This window comes from Gossypium arboreum, chromosome 8 (assembly GCF_025698485.1).
Source record: "Gossypium arboreum isolate Shixiya-1 chromosome 8, ASM2569848v2, whole genome shotgun sequence".
Lineage (NCBI taxonomy): Eukaryota > Viridiplantae > Streptophyta > Magnoliopsida > Malvales > Malvaceae > Gossypium > Gossypium arboreum.
This window is the reverse complement of record NC_069077.1, coordinates 13,248,303-13,268,777: the sequence shown is the minus strand read 5'-3', so window position 1 is coordinate 13,268,777 and position 20,475 is coordinate 13,248,303. Positions and strand designations below refer to the sequence as shown.

At 28.3% G+C, this 20,475-nt stretch overlaps 2 protein-coding genes across 2 annotated transcripts; both read left to right on the top strand.

Annotated features, from left to right (window-relative positions):
- The first annotated feature begins 3,631 nt into the window (after positions 1-3,631).
- LOC108469372 (WAT1-related protein At5g47470-like) lies at positions 3,632-6,340 on the top strand. The gene is made up of 7 exons (XM_017770263.2): positions 3,632-4,339; positions 4,472-4,537; positions 4,769-4,885; positions 4,995-5,226; positions 5,316-5,477; positions 5,721-5,872; positions 5,955-6,340. Exons 1-7 carry the CDS (start codon positions 4,140-4,142, stop codon positions 6,082-6,084), a joined length of 1,059 nt encoding a protein of 352 aa, XP_017625752.1. The 5' UTR covers positions 3,632-4,139; the 3' UTR covers positions 6,085-6,340.
- Positions 6,341-11,803: 5,463 nt separating this feature from the next.
- LOC108469015 (zinc finger protein ZAT1-like) lies at positions 11,804-13,283 on the top strand. Its single transcript, XM_017769897.2, has one exon. It carries the CDS (start codon positions 11,986-11,988, stop codon positions 12,892-12,894), a length of 909 nt encoding a protein of 302 aa, XP_017625386.1. The 5' UTR covers positions 11,804-11,985; the 3' UTR covers positions 12,895-13,283.
- The last annotated feature ends 7,192 nt before the right edge of the window (positions 13,284-20,475 follow it).

The following is a 20,475-nucleotide window of genomic DNA, read 5'->3' as shown; positions in this document are numbered from 1 at the left end:
GAGGACCAAAATGGCAATTATGCCATTTGTCCTAAGTGATGACATCGACATAAAAATCGAGATTTTATGTGTTAAAATATATATTAAATTATTATTATTATTAAAAGTAAAGTAAATAAAAGGAAATAAAGGAAAGAAACAAAAGAATAAAAAGAAGGAAGGAAAGCAGAATAGCGAGGAAGCGAAGCAGAGAAGAAAGCAGGGAGAAAGAAAGAAAGAAAAGAAAAAGGGAAAATAGGGTTTAAAGGTTCCAAGTTAATTTGGTAAATCAATTTAGCCACTTTTCTTATGATTTTTGAGTTTTTGGAATCCTAGAGATAAATAGTACTTGTTTTAAGTAGAAATTTTGAAAGTCATTAGATTTCTTAGTTTGGTTCATGTTGAATAAAATGATGGAATTGGGGGTTTATTTGATAGAAATTTTGATTGGAATTGAATAATGGATTGAATCGTAAACTAAGCTATAAGTTTTGAGTTTTAGGGATTAAATGGAAATAAATTCGAAATTATGAAAATATGCTGGAAATTTAATAGTTAAGTATGAGTTTAGACAAAATTTGAATAGAAATAAAGTATGAATTAAGATAGAAAAGTAAGTGAATTTAGTTAGGATTAAATTGAAATTAAAGTAAATCAACATTTTGTACTAAGACTATTTTGGACAGCAGCAGTAGTCTAAGTTTGAAAAATCACCAAAAATTGTAGAAATTAAATTATAGGATGAATAAAATATGGAATTAAATCTTATTGAGTCTAGTTTCTTATAGAAGAAACAATATAAGCAATTGAATTGTAAATTAAGAGATATAATGAATTTTGTGAGACAAGGTTAGAATAAATTCGGGTTCCCCTGTTCTGACTTTGGAAAATCACAAAAAATTGAAGAAAAATAATTAGAGGCTTAAAGTTATATGTTTAGAATCCTTAATGAGTCTATTTTTAGAAGAAATCAACGGGAATATTATCCGAGTTCTGTACTGTGATATAATTAATTTTTAGTGAAGAATGGTCGGAACTATTTGACAGCAGAACAGGGGCAACTTTAAAGAATAAATTGTACTTATTGGCTTAACTAAAAATTCTAAAAATTTTATGGTAAGAAGATATGTGAGTCTAGTTTCAGGAAAAATTAGTGGATCTTAATTTGGAGTTTCCTAGCTCAATATATAAATGATTTAGTAACAATGACTCAAGTAGACAGCTTTGAATGAACATATAAGTAAATAGTGGAATTATGTGTATAAAAATGATTAAATTTGCATGTTTAGGCTCATGGATTAAATTGAATTGTGTTATATTGATGATTATAAATTATTATTATTTTCGTAGTTAACAAAGAACCCAAGACATCGGCGCACAAAGAAAAGGAGAAAGCTATCGAGGATTAAAACGAGAAATTTACGGTTTGTATTACTATAATTCAAATTACTTTTTATTAAATGTTTTATATCAATTCTATATTTAATAAGTGAATTATAAGATAAGTATTGATATTTGAGTTGAATGAGAATTGAATTGAATGGTGAATGTGTATGTATAATTGAATTGTAAATTGATTTGAATGTGAAAATTTTAATTGAAAAGTAATCTTGGAATGGAAATGAAAGTGAATTGAGAATTGAAATACCCTATTAACTAGTCGGGCTAAGTCGGATATAATTGGCATGCCATAGGATCTGGAAGTGTACGGAATTTCTTGGCTTTCTTGATCGGGCACTTTATGTGTCGTATTTCGGGCACCTCGTGTGTCGATCGGGCACCTCGTGTGTCGTTTTAGGCACTTTATGTGTCGATATCTTGATCAGTACTATGTCTTGTTTTAGGCACAATGTGCCGTCTTGGTGTGTTGGGTTGGAATTGTGTATCCGTCAAAGTCCGGATTTGTTAATAGGGTGAATATCTAAGATGAGAAATTTCAAATAAATTGATTGATTATATTATTGAAATATTGAAAGAAATGAAAAAGTTGAATAGTGGATTGAAATTGAGATTGAAAATGAAAGGCATGAACTTAATGTTCATGTAGTGATTGAAATTGTTACATGTAATATGTGATGGAAGCGAAGAATAGATAAAATTGTATCATTATTATTAATTAATGAAAGTTTAAGAATGAATTGATATTTGTGAAATTAGATAGTTACATGTTTGGTAATTAAAATTCTTTATTGCTATTATAATTTGAATTATGGTAATACCATTGAGTACGGAATACTCGGCGATGCGGTTGTTTCCGTCTTGCAGTTAATAGGAGTCTAGTACACCGGTCCAGCATCTGAACGATCCCGACTCCAGCAAATTTTGGGTGATGTTTTCTTTCTTAATAGAAAGTGGCATGTACAAGGTGTTGTATAAGTTATATAGATATACTTGTAAAGTTGGTTATAAGAATGGTATACCATATTTTGTTATTCGTTTGATAAAATGGTAAATATTATATTATATAATTTGGTATAAGTTGGAATGAAAAATGAATGAAGTTATTAGTTAATTTGGATTAATATTATGAATGTTTAGTTATTAAATGACTATGTTAATGAATTGGTTATGATTTAGATATATTTAGGTTTAAATTGTTTTTATTGTGCCATTGGTTTTGGATTAGTTGGTTTTGGTTTGAATTTGCGGGGATTTTATGTAAAAATTAAGAAGAAATGCTGTCGAAATTTTGTAAAAAATAAAAAATAAAAAATCTCGAATACTCGAACAAGTCCGTTCCATTCCACTTTAATACTTGTGTTGGGCTTCGAAAGTCCATTATAGGGACATAATTCTTCAATTATACTATGAATGTTATAATAATTGTAAAATATCCATAAGTTATCTGATATATCCGGTAATGCTTCGTAGCCCTGTTCCGGCGACGGTTTGGGGTTAGGGGGTGTTACACTCCTTGGCCATACAGGTTGTAGCTATCCTGATAATAAAGGCTTCCCAAACTTGAAGCGTAATAATTAGTGTATACACACTGATATATTGAGTAACATGGGTTATATTAATTGTGGTATGCATAGAGAGAGAACGAGAAACCTGACATTGAAAGAGATTGAAAACTATTTTCATCTGCCAATGGAGAAGGCAGCCAAGAAGATGGAATTTTCTGCAACTGTAGTGAAGAAGATATGTCGCAAATATGGTTTCAAGATGGCCCCATAGAAAGGCTTGTTTATCATCCCTATCTCTTTCTTTTTCTCAGTACATTACATACAGATTATGTGAAACTAAAGGTAGTGCATATTGTTGTGTATATATGAAACAGATTCAAAGCATGGAGAAGAAGATATCGAATTGGGTGGAAAGCTTAAGTTCAAATGATCCAAAAGAAAGGGCTCGTGCTAAAAAAGAAATCAAGAACCTGCAAGGAGAGATTGCCAAATTTGGTGAGGGATCCAGCAAGCTAGGTGATGATTGATTGCTTATAACTATTACCAAGATATGTTATTATATTTGTAATCATTTTAGAAATAAAAGATAAGTTAGTATACGCAATTTCTAGAGTTTATTTTTCGGATATCCATTTATATAAATTTAAATCATATTATTTCATCCTTTATTTCTTAATATTATATAAAAAATTTCCCTAACTATATAAAATTTAAATAAACCCAAAATAATATAACTAAACAATTTACCATAATTACACCTAACCATAAAGTGAAATCATGAATCATACCAAAATGTATGTTGCATTAACTGTAAACTAGAAATCATGAGAGGGTGATAAAATAATATTTTATTGTGTACCTATTTTAGAAGTAGAAACTTTTAATGTACGTAACGTAAGCAAAGCTATAAAAAAGCGAGAGAAGAAAGACATGATCTAACGTTAAATATAAAATTGCCAATCTCTTGGCGAATAACCTGGAGAAGACTGTTAGGAGAAGCCTCTTGAACGTTAGCTAAGAACGACGAATAAACAAAAATGGTTGCTTTGGCTTAAAAATAACATGGAAAAGAAAAAGAGAAGTCAAATGGTTTGACATTGAATTTGAAAAGAAAAGAGGGACAAAAAGAAGAAGAAGAGAGTTTGATAATCTGATTGTTTCAAGAGCAAAAATAAAGAAGGTTGTATACAATATATATATATATAACCTTGCGGGCTCTTTTTCCTTTTTCTGTTTGGATAGAAGGAAAGTAAGATGGTGGTATATAAAAAGAGAGAGGCGGTTGAAGAAGTGGCAATATATGGAGGATTGATAGGGGTGCAATTTGTTTATGCAGGCAACTCAATTTTACTTGGTTATCTTATGTCCCTTGGCCTTAGCCCTTTCACCATTGTTATTTTCTTCACTTTTGCCACCTTCATTATTGTCTCTCCTTTTGCTCTTTATTTCGAGAGGTAACCCCCATCCCCCACAAAACACAAAAAAAAAAAAAAACTCCTGTATTCTTCTTCTTCTTCTTCATCTTTTGTTTTCCCAGGAGAATCAAAATTCCAAAGTTTGGTGAAAGTTTGATGTTGATTTTGCAGGAGCAATTGGCCTAAGCAATTAACCCTGAAATTAATAATTCAACTGCTTTTGATCTCCTTTGGAGGGTAACTAAGATGAATCAACCCTTTTCTTCTTCTTTTTTTTCTTTCTCAAAATGGATAATCTCTGTGCCGTAATTCTCTTTCATTTGATTTTTTTTCCCTTCCTCTTTAGTGGCATATTGCATGTAACATGGAATAAACTTTCACAGGTTTTCATGACATAAAATTAATTTTTTAGTGCATACTGCATCTAACATGGAATAATCATTATATTGGGATTAATCTTTGTTACAGCGTAACTCTCTTCCAATCCCTATTCCTCAAAGGAATTAATCTGACTTCACCAGCAGTGGCAACAGCCATGCCAAATCTTGCTCCAGGGCTTATCTTTATAATTGCTTGGGCTTGCAGGTTTCAATATTTTCAATTCTTTTTTCTTTTTTCCTCTTAAACCAGACTTATAATCCAATTACAGTGCGTGAAAATCCAATGGTGTATTTTGACTGCAATGCTGATGCAGGTTAGAAAAAGTTGATTTAAGTTGCCTATACAGTAAAGTAAAGATCGGTGGTACATTGTTGTGTGTCTTAGGTGCCCTTACAATGAGCCTAATGCATAGCTCTGTCTCACCGGAAAGCGCAAGAATATTCGCTGCCCCGACCAGTGATTTCGTTTTCAATAAAGATAAGATCATCGGTTGCATGTACCTCATGGCTGCGGTCCTAGTTTTGTCGAGCAATGTGGTATTGCAGGTACCCTTGACTTGAACCACATAAATATAGAAGGCAAAGTATGAGTTTTATTGTTTCTTTTCCTTTCCCTAAGATATTACGATTCACAGGCGACAACTTTGGGCGACTTCCCTGCTCCGATGTCCTTGTGCGCGATAACATCATTGATCGGAGTGATTATAACGGCACTGGTTCAGTTGGTCGAAAATCATGTTTTCCAATGGAGTTGGCCCCTAGTTGATGTCAGGGAGCTACTTGGCTTTTCTCTGCTGGTATGCAACTTCTTTATTCAATGATATTAATAGTCTGAATTTCAAAAGCTCCAATTAACTGTGAAGCTGTTGCTTTCATACCCCAAATGTTTAGCCATCTCAGCTTTATACATATTTGCCTTGAAGCAAAAGCGGGTTTCGAGGTGAAATGAAAGTGAAACCATTTTCGAGGCGATGAAGTAAATGGCCATGGTCATTCATGCATTGAAAAGCCTGAACTAATGCAGCTCTTTTTCACTGCAGGGAGGTGCTGTGGGTGGAGCATGTCTAAGCTTCAATGGATGGGCAATGAAGAAGAGGGGACCGGTTCTAGTCTCAATGTTTAGCCCCATTGGAACAGTGATCACAGTCCTCCTCTCTTTTATTACTTTAGGGGAGACCATTTCAATAGGAAGGTAAATCACATACATAAATATTCACCAATCTATATGTGCAAATTCCAAAACAAATTTTAATTGCAGTGTTGTATAAATGCAGCCTTGCCGGAATGTTACTCATGTTCAGTGGTCTCTACATCGTCTTATGGGCTAAAGAAAAAGAAGAAGATTGCTCCGATGGGGAGGGCTCGGAAAGTGAGTTAGAGTCGGAGAAGCTTCTATTAAGTTAAAATTGCTATCATCTAGTAGGCCACCTTTAGCTTTTGGAAGTTTACTTGTGCTGAAAAACCAATAATTGATGCAAAGTAGTATATATATATATGAAGTATGATTGAAGCTTTGAATGGCAATTAATAATATAAATGGTGCTATATTTTTCTACTGTGTTTTGCAGAAACATGATAAACCCGCAGGGCTGTAAAGTAGGTTGGGGAAGAGAAACTCAGGAGTTTCCACCAATGTTATTAGTTTTGTTTTGTTTAGAAATTGTCTTCAAATGATTTTTTTATCTCTGATTAATCTCATCATAATCAATAAAAACTTGAGCAATATCACTACCTGTCTGTAATATTAGCATTGTTTATAAGATGTTTTAAAATGCTTAATTTTGGGCATTATAGGACCACTTTACTTAATCTAATGAATGACAAAGTATAGAAATATTTTTCTGGGCAATCCATGTGAGGAATAGGAAGAGGAAGAGCAAGACACCTATTTAACCAAATATTCTTTACTTAAATTCATTACTTATGCACTTTAACTTAAAAATGCTTTGCTTTGCATCCTTCCATCAATTACGCACTGATTTTGATGATAGAGAAAAGTAAAATTTAAATTTAAATTAAGAAAAAAGGTTTCCTTAATTAACTTTTTTTTTTTGCAATTCAATTTTGGTGTATTGCAGTCCTTAAACTTGTTTTTTTTTGTGATGATATGGATGGAATCGTCTTTTGCCTTTTGCCTTTTGGTACAGCCTTGCTGTTTTCTTCCTAAATTTAAATTTTATGAAAATTAATAATCAAACTCAAAACAAAAACTTAATTTTATATTTCACCCTACTATCCACCGCGTAATCGGTTCCACGTTTCAGCCAAGCACCCTTTTTTATATAAAAAAAAATAAGTTGGGTAAAATTTAATTTAATTTGAAAAAAATAAATTTTGAGTTAATAAAATTGAGTTATTCAAGTTCGAATCAAGTTGAATTTTACAAACCAAATAATTTGAATAACAGTTTGATGTAAATACTCTTTTGGTCATTGTTAATTTTGAAAATGAGTATAGTGGTCTCTTTCTCAATAAAATTACGAAAAAATTTAAAATATTAAAAAATATATAAACAATGTCAAAAATTATAAATTTTTAGAATAATAATTTTGAAACCTAAAAAGTTAATTAATAATTTAAGTTTATTATACTAAAGTATTTTTAATTATTTTACTTTGAAAAAGTTTTTAAATATATATAGCGTCAATTTGATGTACTTTAACATGAAATTAATTATAATGTAATAAGATTTTAATTTGACATATTTAATCTTTTAATTTAACTCGAATAATTTCACTCGATTCGACTTGACTCGAATTTTATTTTATTCGACTTGAGATGATAAAATAAAATTCGTTAATTCAAAATTTTTGACTCGATTGAATCCAACGTTAGCCTCTAAAAAATTTTTGACCAAATACCCAAATCTTTTCTCAAAATGCTCATTACCCATATTAATTGTCTCTTCTAAGACAAATCTTTTTTACTTGATATATTTTACAAACAAGTGTCTTAAAAACTTTTTAAAATTAATATATTGTGTATGAAATATTTTTATGTTAAATATAGTAATTTGATATATAAAGAAATTAAAATGTAGTGCTTAGAGGAAAAGAAAAAGATAGTTGAAGGGCAATGGGCATTCAAATTGAAAAGCATGCCTTGAAATTTGGTAAAAAAGCCTAATTAGGAAGGAGCTTTGCACTAATACCTAAGCTTAGCCTTACTTCTATGTGTTTCCTGTCCCGAATCTTCTTTGACTCCATTTCACCTTTTACCCATTTTTCTTAATTCAAGATAAAAAGATTGGTCAAATATCATATTTATTTTAAAATTTAAATCAAATATAATATTTTTTATACAAATGAACAATTATATTATAATGGAAGCAGAGAGTATTGGACCTCAAGCCAATCAATTTGAAACTGATGTAATGATGTGATTGACATATATCATAATTATCTTATATCCATTATGTTATATTTATATTTATAAAATGAAGAGAAAAGTATTCAAATACTAAAATTTTATGGGTCTTAACATTATCATTAAGTTAAGGTTTGATTGATTTGTAAGTTTGTTTGTAAATTTTTTATCGACAATAAATATATTTTATTTTGTTTTGTGTTTTTCCTTTTTATTTTAAAGATTTGTTAAACAAATACATGTTAGATATTTAGAACTTAATTTTAATTTAATTATAGTTTATCTTTTATTATTTTATTTTAATAAATTCTTTTTTTTAAATCTTAAATTGATTTTACTTACAAATAATTTAATAAATCATCTCATTATTAATATATATATATATATATATATATAATTGAATTAAATATAAATCTAAAATAATTAATTTTAATTAAACTCAAATATATTTTTATGAAACAAGTGAAATAATTTAATTTTATACTACTCTAAAATGTAAATAAATTTCTTTATTTTGTAATTAAAATAATAAAATAAATAAATAATACATAGATAAACAAATGACAATGGTATTGTTATATTTTTGTTTTAAATTACTTGATAAATAGATTTAAACTAAATTGTAAATAAGTAATTTTCAAATGATAGGAAATGTATTTTAGTCTAAAGATAAGGGTAAATTTTTTTACCTTAAAATAAATTACTATATTTTTATCACATGAAAGAAAGAAAATGTTAAGCAAGCAGGAAAAAATTAGGTGCGTATGTTGTTACACGCGCATAAGTTAGAGAGTGGGAGTTGTTGTCCATTAAAAGCACCTGCCGGCTGCAGTTACATTGCCAATTTGGCGCAAAAAGGGACAGAATCTTAAAATTTCTCCTTTACAAAACTGAATGAATTAAATTAAACAATAAACCATTTATTGTATAAAAAATATAACGATTAATTTAACTTTTAGTATTTATTTATTAATATCTACCAAAAATTTATATTAACTGTATTAATATGATAATTAACATGATAATTTATTTACATTTCATAAAATTTAAAAATCATAAAAATTATAAAAAATATTCATAAATTATTAAACTAAAATACATTTAGTTTTTGTAAAAAATAATTAAACTAAAATTTAAAAATCAGGTGTCACAAATAACCAATAAAAAATTTAAAATTAAAGTGATAAAATAAATAAATATTAAAAAAAGCAATACAAATTTAAGTTTACCGATAATAAAAGCAGTCAGGCATGGAATTAAAAAACTTGGTGATGGATATATGAAATAATTAAGGGTCAGATTTATTAGTTAATAAAAATTGTATAAAATAGTGATCCGGCTGGTTTGGCACTTCTCTTGGCCACGTGGTTTATATCATGGATTTCTCGTATGGCTATTATCCTCATTTCCCCCCAATCATTTTGCAACTATCAATCATAATTTAACATCATCAAATTTTTTTATTAATATAACATTTGCTACTTAAATTTGACTTTTTTTTTTTTAATTTGGTACCGACATTTTTTTGTCCAATTTGATAACTAAACTCAACACTTTTTCCTAATTTGATACCTAAACTTGATTAATATTTAATCTTTTTAGGGTTCAATTTGGTATCTAAATTTGACTCCTTTTTCCTAATTTGTACTTTTTTTGTTCGATTTGGTACTCAAACTTGTCAAAATTTTTACAAATTACTCCAATATGCTAACAATGTTATTTTTTCATGAGGTAGTAAAAATAATCAATGTATGACTTACATGTGACAAATGATATTATATTTTTATTTTATATGTTCAATTACTTTTAATTTTATTTATTTAATTAAATATTTTATTAATTGAAAATGATGAATTTCTTTTAATTTGAGTTTTATAACTCTTTTCTCTTATTTAATATTAATTTTTAAGCATATAGCTCAATACCTATTCTTTTAACATGAATTTCCTCTAATATTGACAATAGTTTTGTAGCATAGCAAAAACATTTAATACCGTAAAAAAGCTTAGGTACCAAATTGGGCTCCAAAAAATATTAAGTACCAAATTAGAAAAAGATACCAAGTTTAGATAACAAAAGTTGTATTAAGTCAAAATTAAAATAGTGTTTGTAACAACAGTATATCATATTAAATGTGAAAATTTAATTTTGTACTGATTTAAATATATATAATTAATTTTTTATATGTAAGTAATGCAAATTTTGTATATAAATTAATAAGGTAAGGATGCCTAATAAATGGGCAGAAATTGAAGTTGGGGAATTGACAGGACACTGGCCCTCCATTTTCGTGCGTAAAATTGTTGAATTCAATAAATTCATATGCATCAAACATATGGCATTAAGTGACAATTTGATAACACTATTTTATTTATATTTACAATTTCAAGTATTTTTAAAGCTTATTGTTCTTAACAAAGTTCGCTTTTTTAAACATATATATTTCAACTTAATTTATTTTAAAAGATAAATATTTGAATTTTTAAAACATATATATATATATATATGCATTTAGCATACACAAGTTAATTTATTAAAATATATATATTTATTTATTTGAAGTAAATTTCATTGAAATTTTATCGAGATTTATTGGATAGATGAAATTATAAAGAATTTATTGTTTTTTTCTAAACCAACACTAAAAATTAAAAGATTCATTCTGACTTCACTTCAAATTTAATTAGAATTTATTTGACTACAAAATAATAGATATTAAGGGGTGTTGGACAAATATTATTAAATTTTGATTGATTATATCTACAAATGGTTGAAAAAATTAGAAGTGGACTTATTTTTCATGAATTTAGACTAAAATTAAATTTTGGAGTTGTCATTATGGGTGTAATCGAGTTGAGTCGAGTTTGAATACTACTAAGCTTGAGCTCGATACTTTGCTCGATCTTATTGAACATTTATTTTTAAGCTCGAGATATAATCGAATTACTTAAGCTCAAGCTCAATTAAGCTCGTCTATCAATTTTGTACTCAAGTTTGAACTCTAGCTCGAGCTTAACTGAATAATTAAATATAAAAATATGAGAAGCTCAATAAGACTCATAAGTGTCAATTATTACTAAGCTAGAAATTACTTAATTGATAATTACTAAATTGAGTTCAAATATTTTTTAGTTAAACTCAAGTAGTTTCCAAACACTAGTATCTCATTTACATTCTTAATTATCATTGTTGAGAGTCTAAATATCACCTTTGACCTGAACAAAACTAATTTCATATTGTAAAATGAACAAAGACTCTCGTGATTATATAATAATAAACTTTAATTGATTGTTATTATTTTATTCTTTTGGTATACATTAAAAATTATTTAATTATCATTTTATTCATCAAATACAAATAATGAAATAGCAAACAAGTTGTATAATTGCTGTGTACCAAATTACCAATTTATGGTTTATTACCCAAATGGGCAAAGTTTGAATGTTCACTTTTCTTTTCCAATCTCCATTGGAATAATAATACATTTTCTATTTTTTTCTATTCTTAAAGCAATGTAATGTGAATGTAAAATTTTATTTAGGGTGAATTTAGATAGTTAGTAGTGCTGTCGGGCGTTTAGTGTATTTTTTTGTTTAATGTTATAGTGTCATTATAATATATAATTTTACCGTTATTGTTATTTTTATACTATCCATATGAACTTACCCTTAGTTATTATATCAGAATTCATTTATAAAATATTTTATAAATAATTAAAAAAAAAGAGTTGATAATATTGGGTTGGGTTGGGTTGGGTTGTGTCTTTTGGTGGAGGAATGCTTGTCACGTACTCCTTTTTAAGTTCCAAATCTTTCATTCATTTACTTTCTCACACTTTTTACAAAGAGAAACAGGGATTTTGAGAGAAAAAATAAAAATAAAAATAAAGGTTTGATCTTTGATCTTCGCTTCGCTTCGCTTTGCTTGTGTTTTGCGACAATGGAGAAGCACAAATGCAAACTCTGTGCTCGAACGTTCTCTAATGGCAGAGCTTTAGGAGGTCACATGAAAGGTCACTTAGCAAACCATCCACTGCCCCCTAAAACAACCCACCACCAACTCAGTAACCGCACCGACTCAGCTTCTTCCTCGTCCTCTTCATCTGGCGATGATGAGCAAGAGAAAAGCAGGGAAACACTACTCGAAGACAAATCTTTGGTTTATGGGTTAAGAGAGAATCCCAAGAAGAGTTTCAGGTTCGCAGATCCTGAATTCTCTTTCGCCGGTGATTCCGGCTCCGTTGTCCAAGACAGAGAGAGCGAGACTGAGTCCAGGAACCCAACTCGGAGACGATCCAAGAGAAAACCCAAGGTGGGTACTGCTAATGCAACAACAGCAACTGACGAAATCAAGAAACTGAAGCTGTTGACGAGTTTCCCCAGTTTGATCGACTCACCGGCGGAGCCTGAACCGTTGAGCTCAGTCTCCGATACCTCGCCTGAAGAGAATGTGGCGGTGTGCCTTATGTTGCTGTCGAGAGATGTTTGGAAAAGGAACAATGTGGAACAAAGATCAGGAAAACCAATGGAGTCAAGCAAGAAGAAGATGAATGGGAAACATCGATGTGGGAAATGTAAGAAAGCATTTGGATCTTATAACACGTTGAAAGAACATAAAAGGGTTTGCCTTTCGTCAGCTGCTGACAGCAAGAGATTTGAGTGTCCATTTTGTTACAGAGTGTTCGGGTCAGGACAAGCACTCGGAGGTCACAAGAGATCTCATTTACTTGCTTCAGCTTCTTCATCCAACACGGCTGCAAATTTTACTAAATTCGACAACAATTTCATAGATCTAAACTTGCCAGCTCCCTTGGAAGATGATGAGTTTAGTGTGGTATCCGATGCATAAACCAGCAGATAAAGCAATTCACGTGGATCTGATGCTATTCTATTCAATGTTTTTCATTTTTTTACTTGGCTGGTATTCTTTCTATTATTCAATCTAATCTCCATTGTTGCTGACCCACAATTCATTTTCTTGAATCCTCCGCAAATGTTGTTGCTCTTTTAGAACTGAAACAGGCAACTACTGTTTTGTTGTTGTTTTTTTGTCATTGTACTAGTGGCATTAATGTATGGTGAAACTGTTGATTAACTGAAGCAGACAGCCATTGTTGAGGAACCAGAATAGCAATGACTTGGATCAATGTTTCACTTAAAATGTGTACCCCATGTCAGATATAAAAAAAAGAAAAGAAAAAAAGAGTAAAGCATTTTCTTTGCTTGCTTGTGGACCAAGCACTGGTTTCTCTCTCTCTATCTGCAACTGCAGCATGTACCAAAGGTGTTGAATTCTGTTAGTATGTCCTGTTTCTTTGTTTTTCAAGCTGTTTATTATTTATACCCTTTTGAAAGCTTGTGTTTTTTCTGTGTCTATGCTACAATGTGGAGGATCAAATGGATGATTGGAACCATAGTGGAACATTGGAGTTACCAGTTGAATTTTGATATGGTTTTTGGTATATTGAATGGTAGTGATGGGCAGTGAGGAGGGGGGTCCAAAGTCCCTTGAAATTCTGCATGAAAAGATACTATAAAGGGTTTTTGTATGCCTCGACACGAACGAAATATCCGGGCAAAAAGAAGGTGTTACCACCCACGCTTTCGGCTATTCTTATGGAGGAATCAGTCAGATTTATTTATTTCATTTTTACTTAAAACTTTTTTAAAAATTTACGAATTAAGATAAAATATCATAAAACCTTCAATTCTGGATTTTTTTTCAAAAATTGTTGAATTACTTGAATAATTTATGTGTGTGTCTGATGGAATTAGAGAAGTGGGTAACTAAAATGCATATTTGGGGATTTATGCTAATTGGTATAATTCCACATTTAGTCCTCAATATTTACATATTCTATTAATTTGATCTTAATTTTAAATAATTCAATAAATTTAACCCTTCTCGTTTACAAACTCTATCAAATTGATTCTCAGAGTTCCTAACCAAAGCTTTTAGCTTTTAAGACAGAGGCAATCCACATTTATTAATTGTTTTATTTATGGTTGAAATTATTTAATTCAGTATACAACCCTTTTGTTTATATTTTAAGAAGTTAATATTAGAAATTAACTAAATACTATTAAAAAGATAGAAAACATAAGTTTTGAAAATATAATATATATAATAAAATAATGTAAATAATTTAATATTTGTAAAATAAATTTCACTTTTAGCCGAATAAGTACCCAATAGGTCCTAGATCCAACTTGTTAAAAATATTTACGAAATTATCTTTGGTCAAAGTGAAAATTATCTTTTACAAATATTAAATTATTTATATAATTTTATTATATACCATATTTTAAAATTTGTATTTTCTATTATTTTTAATGGTGTTTAGTTAATTTCTAACACTAACTTCTTAAAAATATAAACAAAAAGGGTTATGTACCGAATTTGATAATTTCAACAATAAACAAAACAACTAATAGATGTGGAATGCCTCTGTCTTAAAAGCTAAAAGCTTTGGGTAGGAAGCCTGAGGATCAAATTAATTTGTAAATGAGAATAGTTAAATTTATTGAATTATTTAGAATTAGGATCAAATTGATAGAATATGTAAGTATTGAGAACTAAATGTACTATTATACCAATTAGAAAAAAGCCTTTCACTATCAAATTAATGAAGGGTGACCAAATAGGAATGAATTCAAATATTATTGCCAAGTTAAAATTTTTTTAAAATTGGGTGACCAAAACAAGAACATGCATAGTTGGGTAACAATTTATATAATTTACCCATTATATTATCAATTTATAGGAGGGCAAAAGAGTAAATTGAAAGTTGGGTCAGCGTGAGTTGTGCCACTCTTTTATGGAAACTGGGAGCAAAGAAATGAACTGAGGATGAAGTGGCAGTCCCTTTTGGGTCAACTCTCAATATCTTCTGCTTTTTCCTCGTAGAAATTGCTGTGGACCCCATGGGATCTACCATGTTACTTTATTATTTAGGCATAAATTTTTATTTTGCCCTCCAATTTTATAAAAAAATTATTCCCAAAATAGATTTATTGATATGAGATATACGTGTAAACGTTTAATTAATTTTTTTAATTTTTAAAAATTATTTATGTGTATGTCGCTCAACAAAGTTAACAAATATTAACTTTCTTATTTATTTATGATTTGACAAAAATACAAGTTTAAGGGCTAAAAGAGACAAAAATTAAATGAAAGGCTAAAATAACATTTTTGTAAGTTCTTTTTATAAGTTGGAGAGCCAAAAGTTATTATGCCTATTATTTATTATAATATATAAGAAAAAAATATTGCTATAGATAATTATTAATTTTTACCGTGTAATACATTTAACCGATAGTATGTATTAATTAAAATAATATAATTAAAAAATGAAAACATTATAATATAAAATGTTAATTTTACAATAAATTCATCAAATTAATAATTAATATTTTTTTACCATGCATGGATTCATTTTTTTTTTAAAAATTGATAAATCCTTTTTTTATATATATTGTTATATCCCTATCGCAATTAGGACCCGGTTGGACCCTCCATTAGGCCATCACCCCTCCTATAAATACCCTAAGATATTACTCAGTAGAAGGACTCCTCTCCACACAAAAGCCTAATATGCTAAGCATTCATCACGAGTTCCTCTATCTGTCTAGACTAATGTTGTATCCTTACCCTAATTTGGATCTAATTGGGCCCTCATCCCTTCTATAAATATCACAGGAAATCACATAGTTGATGGACTTTTCTCCAGACAAAACCCTAATATGCTAAGCATTCATCCCGAGTCCATCTACTTGTTCGACTTTTAGCCCTAGAATGAGTAAACTGACCTTCTTCGATATCACCCTCCTTTTTTTTTCTCCACCTCTGTTGGTACTGTATATCAACATATATAATAGATTTTTATGCAATATAAATCAATAATTAAAATAATAATTAATAACTGAAATACATAACAAATAAAGAGACTATTTCAATTTAATATTTAAAAATTTAGTCATTATTGTGTAAATTAAAGTTCGTTGATAGACATAAAAGTAAATAAATATGAATTTATTAGATATAGATTTTAATAATTTTTATTTTTATTATTTAGAAATTTTAAACTTTATAATTTTTTTTAAAAGAAGAGAGGTTAAACCATAATTATTACAAAATGAAATTAAGTAGCACAGTTCCTAGCATACGTAACTCTCATTCTATCACCAAGAAGGATGTTGCTCAACCCCAAAGGATCTATGAATTTTCATACAAAATAAAATGGGATAAATCTCAAAAGTACTTATAAACTTTAATTTAATATATAATTTTATACATGAGTTTGATTTTATATAATTTTAAATAAAAATTTTGATTTGATACAATTCTCACAAATTATTAACACAATTATTGATATATCATAATTTTATGTTTATATATTGAATACACAAATAATTATATTTATCTAATATAAAAATAATTTGATATATTTATTTATTTAAATGTGCACAATTGAATCAAAATTAAAGATTCATGTATATATATGAATCATAATCAAAGTTTCATGTGTATTAATGCACTAAATCAAAGCTTCTATATCAAATTATAAATTAAATCAAAATTCATGTATAATTTTGATATTTGTCCCCAAAAATTTATATAAACTTGTAAACTTGTTCTACTGCAAATATGATTCCCTAAACAAATGATGGATCTTCCATTCTCAACACGAATACCTTGATTTTTTTGAACTATTTCATTATAAATTCTGATCATATATGTTTTTTTTTATACAAAGTTTAGAACTATTCATAGCCCTTCTCCAACATTTAAATAGGAGGATAATGCACTTTAGCGCACTTGAACTCACGTCCTCCTGTACTTACAACAATACCCATGTCAATTGAATTAAAACTCAATCGACTACTTTGTAATTTTTTTTAAAAAGTGTTAACAATATGATAGTTATTTAAATAATTTAATTTAATTTTACTTTTGTTTGTAAGGAGACTAAATTCCATCTATATTTAAATGTAATTTAATAATTTTGGGAAGATTGAAAGCGGCCAAAGGAAGTGTTTATAATGTGGAGGGTTTGTTTGGTTTGTAAATGAATAAATATTTGTTTAGCAACAAAAACACTGTAGGTGTTATTGCTGACTTTAACGGCCATTCTTGCACGCAGTATGTCCCTTTTTTTTTTTTTTTTTTTTGTAGCGAGGGTGGAAATTTTTAAATGGGCGGAGGAGGTTAAAACCATGATTGACGGCACAAAATGACATGATGTGGTGCCCCATTTTTTGGTTACAAATAGAGATTTGGCTGACCACTGCCGCTCCAGGGTGGCTCTCACATGTCCAACCACCTCAACCCAACCCCCATCATTCCCCTCTATCTACTGCTACATCAAGATTGGGTTGTTTTTAATTACCATTCACAATATATAATGAGTGGATTTTAAGAGTGAATTATAGGACCATGCACATATACTTAAAAGAAGTCTATTATTGCAAGGTGGGAAAATTAGATGATAAATTGATGACTTTTGCGCTTGCAATTCCATTAATGAAGTACAAACATTTATGCACTTTTATTTCTTCTCACCTTTTAATTATACAATACGACCATATACTTTTTTTTTAATTATATTTGGTTGTTGATTTTTATGGAGATAACATATTTATTTATTTAATTACTTTGATTGCGATTTAATTTTTTTAAATATTTCTCCATTATTTTTAATCTTTATAATAGAGAATACTAATTACATTTACCTAATGTATATCTATTTGTTATTAAACTTGATCATGGGTCGGGTCATCTGGCCCAAAGGTCTATTCGAAAAGTAAGAAGATTTGAGCAAAAAAATAAAGCCCGTTTATAGGCCTGGTCTGACCCGAATTTGTAAAAAAAAAATCGTTGTTGTTTTGCTATCATTTCACTGTTATATTGCTATTATTTTGTTGTTATTATTTGAATATTGTATAACTCTTAATTTATTGTAACTATTTTAGAAGCATTTACTTATTAAATTGCACATATTTTAATGTTATTTAAATATAAAAACTGTTATAGTGAAATTGTTGAGAAATTATCTTTTATATATCACTTAAAACTTAATTATTACACAATTTCATGATTTAATTCAAGTTTATTTTTCCTTTTAATTTAAACTCTAGAAATGTCATTAATTTGTATAACAAATAATAATTAACACAATCACTTTTTCTTTTTAATACTCATAAAACTAGAACCAATAATTAAGGTAAATTAAAAAAAAACAAACAAATAAGAATTTTTTTTCAAATCCACAATATAATTTTATAAAAATCTTTTGAAATTTCAATGTATTAATGATTTTTTTACTTAATTTTAATTATTTTGTTTATTGAAATAAAGCTAGCAAATAATGTATAGAGGTACTCATGGGTCGGGTCGGACACAACAAAAAATTTAGGCTCTTTTGCTAGGCCTAGGCTCTGCCCAAAAAAGGAGCGTAAAATTTTACCCAATTTCGGCTCGAATAAAATACTAAAACTTGGGCTCGGCCAGGCCCGCCTATATTAATTATTTTTATATAATTTTAAATATATATGATACATAAAAAATAATAAAAATATTAAAATAAGTATTTCCCAACAAATTGAAAATAAATTTTAAAAATATCTCCACTTAAATAATATTAAGATAGATGCAATTTAACAAGCAAATGCCTCTAACATAACAAAAAATTAACAATAAAACAAGTGTTATACAATATTCAAACAATAATAACAAAATAATAGTAACATAACAATGAAATTGTAGCAAAATAGAGAAAACAATAAAAAAATAACATTAAAAAAAAATTGTAAATTTTTTTGTCCTTTTGTCAATTCGAGTCGAGCCGAGCCTTGGCAAAAAATGTATTACCTGAGGCCCGTCCAGTATTTTAGAGGGTCTTATTTTTCCCCAAACCCATTTTTCGTGTAGCCCAACTCATGAACAAATCTACTAATGTGATTGAAGTGTATATACTATAATTAAATTTAATTGTCCTTATTATTATAACTTACATTTTAAGTAAATTACATCACTTAAAAGGGTTAACGTATCAAACGGCAGTTTAACATCATTTTTTAAAAAGCAAAATAATATTAAAGCTAATTTTTAAATAAGTGAATCAGATTTTATTCTACTATATTAATAGTATTTTTTGGTGGAAAAATGATTAAACTAAATGATCCAATACTTATTTTTATTTAGAAAATATAAAGCAAATATAAAAATCAATTATGCAATTTTAATATTTTTATTCAAAGTTATTATAATTTAGAAATTATTAAAAATTTCGAGTTAATTAAGTTGACGAGTTCTATTTTATTATTCTAATTCAATTTGAATTTTTTTGAATCGAGTCAAGTAAAATGAAATTCAAGTCGAGTCGAATTGAGTGAAATTATTCGAGTTAAATTAAAAAATTAAACATGTCAAATTTAAATCTTGTTACAAGATAACTAATTTCATGTTAGAGCACATAAATTTGAAATCATATATATTTGAAAACTTTTTCAAAGCAAAATAATAAAAAATACTTTAGTATGATAAACTTAAATTATTAATTAACTTATTTATATCCCAAAATTATTGTTCTATAATTTTTAATTTTTTAACTTTCTTTATATATTTTTAGAATTTTTAGAATTTTTATAAATATTTTAAAATTTAAAAAGTATTTTGAATTTTGAAAATTATTTTGAAAGTTATTTTGATTTTTTTTAAATTTTTGTTGAGAGAGACTAATTTGTTCATTTTTAAACTTGACAGTGACCAAAAGGGCTAGCATGTTATACGAATTATTCAAATTATTTGAATTGTAAAATCTAACTTGAATAGAACTCAAAACTCGAATTACTTATTCGAGTTGACTCGAATAATTTGAATAACTCGAAATTCGAACTGTTTTTTTATTTTTCGAATCGAATTGAGTTTACACCCTCCTACTGTTAAGAAGTGCCTATTGACCCAAATGGATAAGCTAATATCAAGTGGAGTGGTTGTTGGCTTTGGCTGTTTAAGTATGACAAAAATACAATTTTACCCTTATTAATTTACTCTTATCGACTCAAGTACAAAGTGAAGTAATGTAAGCCTTTATTCAATAATAGTTTTGGGGTGTATTTGTAAAATATCAATTGTTGTTAATTCATTTTTCAGACCTCTGTTTTAATAAAAAATTGTAGAGCAAGTTGTTGAAAGTATGCCCAGTTTCTTAATGAATTATTTCTGGTTTCTTTTTTGGTTTTTAATAATATTAAAGTAAGATATAATCTATCATCTATTTTTTAATTATACATTTGTTATTCTTGTGGTATTGTTGCAGATTTTAGTGTGTTTTGTTTCTAAAGAAATGTATGCTTGCTTTCTTTTGTTTAAGACTGATAAATTGTGGAATGTTAGTTGAATAGAAAAGACCACGATGAGCTCCAT

What these genes read in the sequence shown, in the direction of transcription:
- LOC108469015 (XM_017769897.2), top strand. Translation starts at nt 11,986, where the DNA reads ATGGAGAAGCACAAATGCAAACTCTGTGCTCGAACGTTCTCTAATGGC.
- LOC108469372 (XM_017770263.2), top strand. Translation starts at nt 4,140, where the DNA reads ATGGTGGTATATAAAAAGAGAGAGGCGGTTGAAGAAGTGGCAATATAT. An exon ending in CTTTTGATCTCCTTTGGAGG is followed by an intron (nt 4,538 to 4,768) that starts GTAACTAAGATG and finishes TCTTTGTTACAG; the next exon opens with CGTAACTCTCTTCCAATCCC. An exon ending in GAGACCATTTCAATAGGAAG is followed by an intron (nt 5,873 to 5,954) that starts GTAAATCACATA and finishes GTATAAATGCAG; the next exon opens with CCTTGCCGGAATGTTACTCA.